Genomic DNA, 11,605 nt, shown 5'->3' with positions numbered 1-11,605 from the left:
ATGGGACAGGACACAAGCTTACTGGGACAGAGCTGCACTGGCCTAATGCTTCACACTCCTGGGATTAGGAGAAAATGGGCTAGAGCCCTTCCATCTGTCTTTGGCAAGTATTCATGGTCAGAATTCATGCAGAAAAGTTAATGCCCTACGCTAACCTTCCTTTTTTGCAGTCCCTTCCAGGCATATCTTGAAAAAAGAGTTCTCACTCAGCCACTCTGAGGAACACCATTGAAATGACTTGACTTAGTATTAGCTACGTAAAAACCCTCAAAATTGGTAAAGCTTTGTCCAAAGGTTAAACTTAGGTACCTGACAGACTTTATACATTGATAAAAGCTGTAACCTAGAAATGATAAACATGCTCGCAGCACGTCACGGGGCTGCTGAACAGCAGCTAAGAACAGGTTTAGGCTCAAGATTTAGGCAGAACTTTCTACAGTACTGACTGTGACAATCCAAGAGAAAACACAATGTAATATGTAATACAAAGTTTCAACCATTTCCTGTGCGTGATGGTTTGTAGACATTCAACTAACGTTTGTCGGGATTACGGGTAACGCGGCACTAACGTGAAGACTTGGCTAGCCCAGGACCGAGGCAGAACACAGCAGTACGGATATCGATACCCTTTTGCTGCGTTAGCAAATATAAAGCCAGCACGTTTACGCAGGAGTTGATCAAGAAATACTACAGAGCTTATCACGTACCGAACACAAAATACACCTCTACTGTTTAGGATTCTAATTTATGTTTTAAAGTCACTTCACACATCTGGTCTGAGCCGCCCAACACCACCCCCGGCTCGGCTGGCTGCGCTTCCCCAGCCCGGGGAAGGCACCGCCCGCCCGCCTCTGCCTCGGGGCGGGAGGGACGAGCGCGAGACGGGGCGGCCTTGCCCGTCCCCGCTTTCTCTTAACAACCTCCTCCCCACCGCACTTCTCCCGGAGCCCGAGCAGCCCCAGGAAGCCGAAGGCGCCGGCGGAGCCCGCAGAGGCAGGTGCCGCCCCTCGCCCCGCCGCAGGGCTCCGACAGCCCGCCCCGCCCGCAGCTCCTCCCGCGCGGGGCTGCCCCCTCAGCCGGCGCCGGCCCGCCCGCCGCGGCCTGCCCGCCCGGCCCTGCCCCGCCCGCCGCTCCCTGCCCGCCCGACGCGGCCTGCCCGCCCGGCCCTGCCCCGCCCGCCGCGGCCTGCCCGCCCGACGCTCCTTGCCCGCCCGGCCCTGCCCCGCCCGCCGCGGCCTGCCCGCCCGACGCTCCTTGCCCGCCCGGCCCTGCCCCGCCCGCCGCGGCCGCTCCGCCTGACGGGGCCAAGAGAAGGTGCCGCCCACGCCCCCCTCCCCTCCTCAGGCGGGGCGCGGGGGGCTCCGCGCACGCAGCGCCGGCAGGAGGAGCAGCCGCCCCGCCGCAGCGATCCGCGGCCCTGGGAGCGCCGGCAGGTATCGGCCCGCCAGCAGGGACGCGGAGGGAAGGGGAGGAGACGAGCGGGCGGCGAAGCCTTCGCCGAGCGGGCCGCGCAGGCCTCAGGGGGCCGCGCTGGCGGCCAGGCGGGGCAGCGGAGCAGCCCGCGGCGCCCGCCCAGGCCGCAGGGGGTACCGCGGCCCCAAGCCCGGCCCTCCTTGCCTCCCTTCCCGCCCTTGGCCAGCCCCTGGGCCGCTTGCGGCGGCTCCGGTGTCGGCGCCCTCAGGCGCCCTTTCCCTGCCCCCGCACTGCCCGGCTGCCACACGGTCTCGCCCCGGGATCCCCATCGTGCCCCCGGCCGGGCCTGCAGCCGCGCAGGCTGCCCGCGCCCCGCCGCCGCAGGCCTCGCCTCACCTCAGGCATCTGTGGGGATGGAGGCGGGATGTTCCCTTCCCGGCGCCCTGTGAAGGCAAAAACCGTTCCCTTCGGCACTGGGGAAAGCTGTCCGAGACTGGCGCTGCAAAGAAAGCATGGTTATGATTACCATCTTGCCTGTATTAATTGTCAGGCTTTCTACAAACCACCTATTTAAAAACAACTTAGTTACATGCTGACATAGTTACCTCCATGTCATTTTCCAGTCATGCGGGGAGGAGATGAAGCTAAATCGCTGCAAAAGCTTTAAAACTACCAGGTTGTGTAGTTGAAGTGTATTTCTTAGAGCCTTAACAGTTTTATCAGTGGTAACACAAATATCAGTGTTAATACCCTGAGAATGTTAGCAGATTCTTGCATTCAATATGGCACAGCAGTGATTTTCAAATGCAGAATGGCAGGTTGAAGCGGTTTCATGTATGGACCGTGATCACAGAGCAGAGAGCACCTGGGGATTGACAGGGCAATGACTATTTGCTCTTCTTTTTATCTTTGAAGGGCTTACACTTCTTCAGTGAAGTGGAGCCTGGTGTGCATTCTGAGTAAAGAGCCAAAAGTGAGGGAGGATAGTCAAAATCATGAATCGTTCTGCAAACCCGTTCGAGAGCATGTAAAATTGTGAAGTTAAGTCTTTACAAATTTAAGATATTTTCAATATTTCATCTGCAGTCTGAATTGTACAGATTTAAAAAAATCTTGCCTTTTGTAAGATACACATCAACTTTAGTGTAGTTCTGTAAGCCAGAGTTTCCGATGGCAGTAAAATATGGTTTCAGATATTTCATATAGTAATAAGTGAAGGTGTAGGTAGGAAGATCCTTTCATCATATGTGTCCATTTAGGAGTCACACTGAAGAGTAATGAGTGAAAGTGACTGACATAATGACAACCATAAGACAGAGAAAGGTTGGAAAAGGCACAGAAGCAGCTGAAGATCAGCCTTCAGAGGAGAAGAATGTGAAGCCGGATGGGAAAATTCTCTCTGGTGGGTAATGAAAATGATTGTTACATTGTGACTTTTTGGTAGTGTTTAGCTTTTGGTATCTGTCCTAAGCAGAGGTTAGAACTAGGTATGTACCAAATACGTTTTCATAGTTGAATATCTGTCACCAAACCCTAATTTGAATTGGTGAGAATGAATTTCTTCAGTTGAGTATCAGTGACACACTATCACATTTCATATAGCAGTCATCAGTTCTTAAATCTCAGGTCAAATTATTGGTAACAAAGATATTTTAAGACCTCTAATGAATTGTACTTAAATATAAGTAAATTGCATGTGAAATCTGTATTTAACTGCAAACTCTCATTTTTTACTACCAGGCAAATTAGCTATGTAAATTTAAGAAGAACATAAACTATCTTGATTCAAGGATCTGTTTAAGTAATGAAATACTGAAAATGTTTTTATTTGTAATTACAACTTTAGAGTTGGCAAAGTTTGTTTTGTTTTGTGGTTTGTTTTTTTTTTTAAATTAACTTACTTTAAGGGATGTTCTGATATAAATTCCGGATGTTTCTGTATATGCAATGTGAGTAGATGAAAGTTACATTGTTGTTTCCACACAAGTACACCTAGGCTATATACAAAATAGGAAAGTGATCATAGTTCTCATCCAGCTCTGAGTTCACTTGAATTGCAAGTTTAGATAATGCATTATGTAGATGTCACACACAATATGAAATAGCCATTTTAAAGACACAATTCCAGATCAATAAGATCTATATGCTTATATCAGTATTAAAACAAACAAACGTAAAACAACAAACAAACCCCAGAAATATAAGCGTGCAATAAATTGATTGAGCTACCTAGAAACACAACCTTTCTTTGCCACTATAATCTGAGTCTGATGTCAGCAGGAGGTCATCAGCAATTCAGAACATGACACCATTATCAAAGGCTGCTTTGCCTGCTCTTCAGCCTCTTTGTGGGTATTTAGAGAGACTTCTGAACCTTCAGTGGTGTTTTTATGAATGCCAAGCAAATGCCCCCAAAAAACAGGCAGCTGTTTTAAGACGTGAAGAAAATGCTGATGTCTTACTCTGTGATCTACCAGTCATCCTGTATTGCCTTACTCTAAAAAGTTGGTATGGTATATGGTATTTATCTGGATTTGCATAGGACTGTGGTGTTCTTAAACTGTAATTATGTTTTACAAATTAAGGCTCATTATATGCATTAAAATAAGATACTTTTGAATTTACTATATAATCAAAAACCACATCTCCATGAACAGCTCTTCAAACCAAATGTCCTAATACCTGCAGAATGTAAACTGTACTAGCACTGACAATGTGTAAATTAGTTTCCAAAATTCCTTTAAGTTGAAATATGTGTTTCACAATTACAGAGTGAAATATTTTTCTTCCAAGATCATACAGGTGGAAAGCTGTGGAACATTCTCTCAATAACTGTTGGTGCATTTTTTGCCATTTCTCTTGGACTTCTTACTTCTGTTTATGTTGCTACACTACATGAAAATGACCTGTGGTTTTCCAATATTAAGGTAACAGTAATTTTCATACTTTCATCAGTGCTTTCACAAAGCATTAGTATGAGTGTTAAAATGTCATTTAATTATGTATGTGTTTCATAACTTGCTCAAAAACATAGAGTATTTAATTTTTTAAAATACTTGATCATATATATAAATACTTTTCCCCAATTTTTCTCCAAAGGCATTGCCATGCAGCTCCTGCCTGAGTTGAAGCTATGGTTCTAGAGTAGAATTTCAACATTTACTATACATTGCACTATAATCATCTATCCCAAGCAATCCAAAACCAAATAAAAAACAGTTAAACAATATGCAAATTCCTGGCACACAGTTCTTTATATCATAAATATTAATAATATGATATTTTAATACAGTTTATGAACTGTCTCTTGCTATTCAGTGATAATTTTATATAATGTTGTCCTAAATGTGCAAACCTCAAAACATATTTCAGACATTCACCAGTGTAAAACCATCCATTTCCAAGATCCAGGACTGACTAGTTTTTTCCTAGAATCATTGCATGGGGAAAAAGTGCAGCTATACCCAAAATCTATATTTAACCAGAGAAAAGAAACAGGTGAGTCATTTTCCTTTTAGATGCCTAAAATTCACTCTGTTAGGTGTATGTATGATGTTATTCATATCTTTATGGATATGTATCTTTATAAAGGATACATATCTTTAACTGGAGTGATTGCATTACAATGTGTCTTTCCTATATGACACACTTTTTCTGTCACTCACATTCCCATAATAAAAGTAGTCAGCACCTAAAGAAACAATTGTCTCTGTAGCTCTCATTTCATCTTATAGATTTGGTATGATAAGTAGTAAGATTGGAACATCAGCAATTTCAGCCAATTTGATGGAAAGATTCCAAAAAGCATTCAGATCATCTCCCAGCCACGTTAAAGGAGAAAGAGAGACAGTTATTCTCTGATCTCACATTATATCTTCTTCAGGAATGAGAGGCCACATAGCAAATTAATACTGTAACAGAGACAAAAAAACTTCAGAGCTTTCATTTGTTTTTCATCCAGTAAGCACTGAGACTACCATTACTGGCTTTTCCTTTAATAAAGTTGCTGCTTGCAATATGACAGGAGTAAAATTATCAAATTATAAATCTTTGAGACATACAGGATAAGTATCCTGGGATTCCTTCTCTGCAATGCTTCAGTTTTCCCTTTTTACCCTTTGAATATAAAAGAAAGATGAAAAGGAAAAAAAAAAAAGCAGGGAATCGGGTAGGCAGGTGTTTGGAATGCTTCAAACTGAATGCGTAAGAGGAGAGCAGCCCAGTGTTTTGGTGATACTTTCCAAAGGAAGTACCTGTGGAGTTGTTAAGGGTACTTTTACTGAGCATCAAAAGATTGATTGGAGTGGGAGGAGCTGTGCCATGTGACAGATGGGCATGAGGTTAACCAGCCAGGAGACAATGTACAAGAATAAAAGACATTTGTTGAAGGCATGATTGTCAACCAGGAACACTGACAGCAGCTGTTTCTACTGAGTTTCCACTTGTGTGGTTGAGATTATTTTCAAATCTTTCTGATCTCGGAACAACTAAACAATATTTTCAATGACACAAATTGTGGTTTAGTTTTGTCAAAAAAGAAAAGTAATTTTAGCTTTGCTTATGCTCTTCATTTATAAAAAAATTCAACTCAGACTTACTAGGATCCAGTTGCATAGATTGAAATCGTATGCAACTCTGTATGTATCCTGGAGGACAGCGTTGTTGGTTTTTTTCCTTGGAACAGTGATGACTTAATTGTTAAAGGCTCACAAATTGAATATACAGAAGGATAAATATGTGCTCCTATAATGCTTACCCATAAGGCTGTATGTTTTTATTGACATGGAATACTGGGAAAAATACAAATTGCTGTAGAACTGGAAAAGTATTGTGAGTTAATAAAACAGATGTTATCTTAGCATGAAACAGATGTAAAACTCACTAGTGTTTGTCTCATAAAGTATAGCATTTGGTTGAATACAGCTGGTGTCAGGATTACAAATTAATCATGTTTGAATGCATTTTTGCTAATTAGATCCCCCTCTGTGACTACTTTCCCTGTTAATAAATTCCAAATGTTAACTTTGTGTGTGTGTGTTTGTGTTTTTAAGAGCTCTTAGAATCAGACACTTTTTTAGTATTAGAAAACTTTTTGGTAATGAATGTGAAAATAGAGCTCACTCAAAATCCAGCATTCTCATTTTGCTGAGTGTGTGGCTTTTACTATTTAGTGCCAACATCAGTTTCTTCTGTTGGTATTATAATGATTTGTATGTTGTAGAGCAGCTGGAGAGTTTAATTGTGAACTTATGTTGAATCAGATTAATTTTTATCTGTTGATGTTTCTCAGACCAGAACTAATATTGGTTTAGTTTGTCTACAGTTGACTTCAGTAAAACACGTTTTGAGATTAAGTTTTTATACTGGGCAGTAGAGGAGGAAGGAACATGATTTTTTTTATTGAGCTTTATGTTAGCTCTGAAATAGTATTGATTCCATTCCAGCAAAAGAAATGGGACTGTATAAGAAAGATTAAAGTCCTGGGATTTTTATGTGGGGTTGCATTAATCAGAATGGCATTCATAAAAATCTCAGGAAACAGTAGCATTCTGTTACTTCAGTAGTGTTTCTTTGTCAAAAAAGCTGAATTGATAAGAGTAATTTTAGGAGTTTCACTTTAATTTCTTAATTACTCACATGCACCACTTAAAGGAATCTTAATGGATTTTTTAATCTGGATATAAACCTTTACTAACTTAATGCTTATAAGAGATATTTGCTGGGATGGTTTTATATAAACTACTAAAAAGATCACTAATAGTAAAACAATTTTGTATAAGATGCCTATTACTTCTCTTTACATTGGTTGTCCATCCAGTCTTCTTTTGTTTAAATGTAGTTACCCAAGACTCTGAATTTGTTAAATGAGTTAAGAAATGGAGATGAATTCTAAAGCAAAGATCCTGTACTGAGAGCAGTTTTCTCTAGGAATGCTTTCATACCTCACTAGACTCCACATGCTGCAACATCAGCCAAGAAAGCAACATAGTTTGAAGTGTACCTAGTTAAAATAAGTTGTATATTTTAAAATTAGAAATAATAATATACCTACACATCTAAATAAGTGAAGAATAATTTTTACTTTAATCTATGATGTAAGTATGAGAACAATGAGCAGCTGGCTTCTGCAAGAAACAGCATTTAACAAGTGGGCAGCAGCATACCCCGCCAGCTGAAATACCAGAGCAGCATTGTGGTGCAGTCCCAAGTACAGCACACTGAGTTAACTGAGCCTTAAGTTGGCAAAGCCATGGAACACTACGGGATATCTACATCTGGAAGAAAAGGTGAAATGCATGAAGCAAGCATAGACAGTTTTAAAGTCCAGCTGTTGGACGCTGCATCTATCTGAACACTGAATATTACAAGAAGGTAGCAAAAGATCAAAAATGGAGCAGAATCACAAAAGGCATAGATTTCCCCAGTTAAGAGAGGCATTAACAGCTCAGCTATTTGCCTCTCACCTAGTTTGTCCATATATTTTACCTTTGAAGCAAGTTGCACAGAATTCACAAACCAAAGATTAAAGCCACTGTGTAAGTTAATTTCCCTAATGCAGCAAAAATTTGAGTTGAAAGCAGCTTCATATGATTGTGAAAAGCAAGTGGAAAGTGAATTTACTCTTGAACTTTCACTTGCAGGAAGTCGAAAGAGAAATTTCATTCAGAACAGAATGTGGACTTTATTATTCCTACTACAAACAGATGATTCAGGCTGCTTCCATCCAGCAAGGTATTGTAAACTGTAAAGTAAGTTTTACTTCCTGTTGCCAGCTGACTGATTTTAATGTTTTTTCAAATATAATTGAGAACAAGGAATGCCGTAACAGTTGCATTGGAGACAGATCTATTCTGTTCATATGCCCCAGGGCCACTAAATTATAGACAGATTTCACAATTATACCTTGGTTTCTGTGCCACACCTTCACATTTTGATGAAGGCATTCACTTTGAGGGATAGATTTTGTATCTGTTAAGGTTTCAGCCTTGCTGGTTTATTTTTTTGATCATTATTTATTTTATTCTTGCTTTAATTTGAATTATGAGCTATTTGTGGGAAGGGGCAGGTTTTTTGCTGTCTACCTGGACATTGAGTGACACAAGGAGCAGCTTCCAAGGAAATCATAAATAAATGGGGATTCCTGTGGCAATGTCATGTTTTCTAGATACGTGACTGTTGCTCCCTAGCAATTTTGCTTATACTACACATTTGTCAATGTTAACATCGCCTGTGTTCAAAGTAGTGACAAGAATGGTTCTCAAGATCCAATATGTACCACAGATTCTATGCTAGGAATGTAAGTGTAAGAATAAAGGCTTTCTACATTAGGAAATGTATAGTACTTGATTTAGCACCTTTGAGTCACATTCAAAGCAGGGAAACTGAACACCTCAGGTGGTCATGGTGATTCAGAGGTAGTGTGGTCTGAATCCTTGACTCAAAAGTTTGCAGTTTTTGATGACAGATCCTAAAATACCGTTGAAAAAGTTATTCACTGTTTAAATGAAGATGGAGGGGGAAAATGACAATCTCCTATTTCAATTTCTCTTTATCATTAAGGTTTACATGGTTTAGTATATGACAATAAAACTGAATCTGTGAGGACAATTAACATACTTGAAAGAATGAATGTTTACCAGGAGGTGTTTCTCAGCATTCTGTATAGGATTCTTCCAATTCAGGTAGGCATTTATTTATGGCTTTAGATTGTGTGTTATGAAGATTGCGCAGTGAATCATAGCTCCCCTTTTTAGTTATTTTCTAATTAGAAATAATCCTGACACCTTTTTTATTTGTAAAAAGCAAGGCCTAATTCACATTATAATTCCCCCATCAGTGTTTTATGTCAACATCAGTATTCTTGTGTTTTACAGCAATACCTAGAGCCCGTTTATTTTTATATCTACACTTTGTTTGGACTTCAGGCAGTTTATGTCATTGCTCTGTATGTAACAAGCTGGCTTCTTAGTGGAACATGGCTTTCAGGGTTGTTGGCAGCTTGCTGGTATATTACCAACAGGTAAGTGATATTAAACATTCAATCTTTCTAAAATTGTACCTCATTTCAAAGGTAAGGGATTAAACCTTCAAATGCATGATTAATTGGACAAAAAATGAAACTATAGGCATCTCTCTCCAGTTGATCTAGAACATGGAAAAAATATTTAAGTAATACAAAGTAATTAGAAAATCCAAAATGAGCTGATATTGGAGACTAGGATTTTAAAGTTTAAGGAAGTTCGAATAGGAAATTTTGGCTTAAATTGGTCTCTGAAAGTGGACTACATCTATAAGATATGTCTAGATCTCCAGATAATGTTCTTTGTCTTCTCCAGCCTGGGTTCCCTTAGATGATAGAGATCTGCATATGTGCCCTTCAGATCTCTCCTCACTGCCCCACACCCAGCATACAAGGGTTCTTTCAACAACCCAAGATGATCAGAAGTTCAGCTTTTCTGTTCCTTATTCCTGTAGACATCTGCACTAAGAGAAAAAAAATTGCTAACTGAGCTGTTCTAGTGCTTCATTATGCAAAGAATTCTCAATTTGGAGTAAAAAACTAAAGAACTGGATTTATGCCAGTATTAAGCTAAGACTGATGACATAGGTTGTTATCTGTAAGTTAAGAAAATAAAAGTACAGTGTCCATTCTATCAAAACTGTTTCAGATGTTAATCAGTAGATGTAAAGAAGTTTATCTGCACACATGTCCATTATAGAATAATTACAGGTATATAGTGGTAAAATGTTTCTTTCTCTAAATATGAAAGTAATTTAAAAATACATTGAATGTGCAGTAGCTCACATGTTCATTTCTTGAGGCCATCTTTTCCACTTACAGAATATTTGGAGCAGATTTGTCTTTCTAATAATTCAGGAACAATGGAATCTTGTTATCATTTATGCAAATCGAATAAGTACACACAATTGATTTGGATAAAGACTTTCTGTCCAGATGAAGTATATCTGAGGCTACTGAGTAACACCATTTTAGACATTTTTTCATCCAGCTAAGCATGTCTCAGATGTGTTGTATCCTTTTCTTTTTAGCAAACATTTTATTTACGGAACCTAAAAAAGGAATTATTTTTTATTTTTAACTTCTCAGGTGTTGTGACTGCCCTTTAGGGATCTTTTAGTAACTTCAGTCACATACTTTTTAATGTTAGAATACTCAAAAAATGACCAGAAGTTCCCATCCAGTTTAGCAGTATTCAAATCCAGTGCATTAGGATCACACTAAAGAAAATTATATGTATTTATTCTTTTATATGCTTTTTGCAAAAGAAAAAATAAAGTAAAATTTCCTGTGGATGAGTACTTCACATTCTGGATTTTGCAAAAGTTTTGGGACTTCTGTGCTCATTTTTAAATTATCTGGGCTGTGCTTCATAAGTAAGACTGAATCCATACTATAAGTTTTTTAACAGTAAGTGAAGCTAAAGTGCATTTCAAGTATGGAAACAGTGGCTGACTTGCAGAGCCCTTGTAATGATGTTTTTTCAGAGCCAGGCACGTTGAAGAAACTAGAGTTTAGAGCCTTCCTTTCTACTACTACTACTACTATTATTATTATTAATTATTATTATAATTTTAAAAAATTCCACAAAGGTGCCTGTCATTGCAAACTCTCTGTCACCAAGCTGGTGTTTTTATTTGTTTTAAATTTATGAAACTGTTTGTTTTGTACAGAATAGATACTACAAGAGTAGAATTCACCATTCCCTTAAGAGAGAACTGGGCATTACCTTTCTTTGCTGTTCAGATAGCAGCCATCACTTACCTACTCAGAACTCATTTACAGCCTGTTCAAGAAGTGAGTATTTCTAACAAGTATAACACACTAAAATTACTATCAAAAAACTATAAAACTTAGGACAAAATTATAAGTATTTATAGCAGTGGATATATGCACACACAAATCACAACATTGAAAACATTGATCAGATGAGCCTTCTGTTAATTTTTATGTGGTTGAAATACAAAGAAATATATATGCTCAGCACTGAAAAAAAATAAAGGTGATCTAAAGAGTACAAGACAACAGTGCTGTGTATTTAAGAAAACATGAGAGTAAGGCAAAGGGGACAGGATAAAAGCTTGTAAAGCAAAAGGAATAAATACTTTTGATTGAGTTTGTTTTACAAATGTAAGTTTTCCTAATCTGCAAGAATAAAATCAAATTGGTGAT

General features: G+C 39.4%; 1 protein-coding gene across 10 annotated transcripts in view; it reads left to right on the top strand.

Annotated features, from left to right (window-relative positions):
- The first annotated feature begins 1,269 nt into the window (after positions 1-1,269).
- DPY19L3 (dpy-19 like C-mannosyltransferase 3) overlaps positions 1,270-11,605 on the top strand; it is a 33,376-nt gene continuing 23,040 nt past the window's right edge. For 6 of the 10 annotated variants that reach the window (XR_007890628.1, XM_051629868.1, XM_051629869.1 and 3 more), the window contains exons 1-7: positions 1,270-1,433; positions 2,673-2,815; positions 4,207-4,340; positions 8,055-8,145; positions 8,974-9,095; positions 9,288-9,433; positions 11,107-11,230. Coding sequence is in view for 9 of the 10 variants with exons in the window: in XM_051629868.1 (XP_051485828.1) it covers positions 2,713-2,815; positions 4,207-4,340; positions 8,055-8,145; positions 8,974-9,095; positions 9,288-9,433; positions 11,107-11,230 (720 nt within the window). In the remaining variant the exon portion in view is untranslated. The other 4 variants (XM_051629866.1, XM_051629871.1, XM_051629870.1 and 1 more) reach the window with 4 other exon arrangements.

The sequence above is a fragment of the Apus apus genome, chromosome 11 (assembly GCF_020740795.1).
Source record: "Apus apus isolate bApuApu2 chromosome 11, bApuApu2.pri.cur, whole genome shotgun sequence".
Lineage (NCBI taxonomy): Eukaryota > Metazoa > Chordata > Aves > Apodiformes > Apodidae > Apus > Apus apus.
This window is presented reverse-complemented; position numbering and strand designations above follow the sequence as displayed.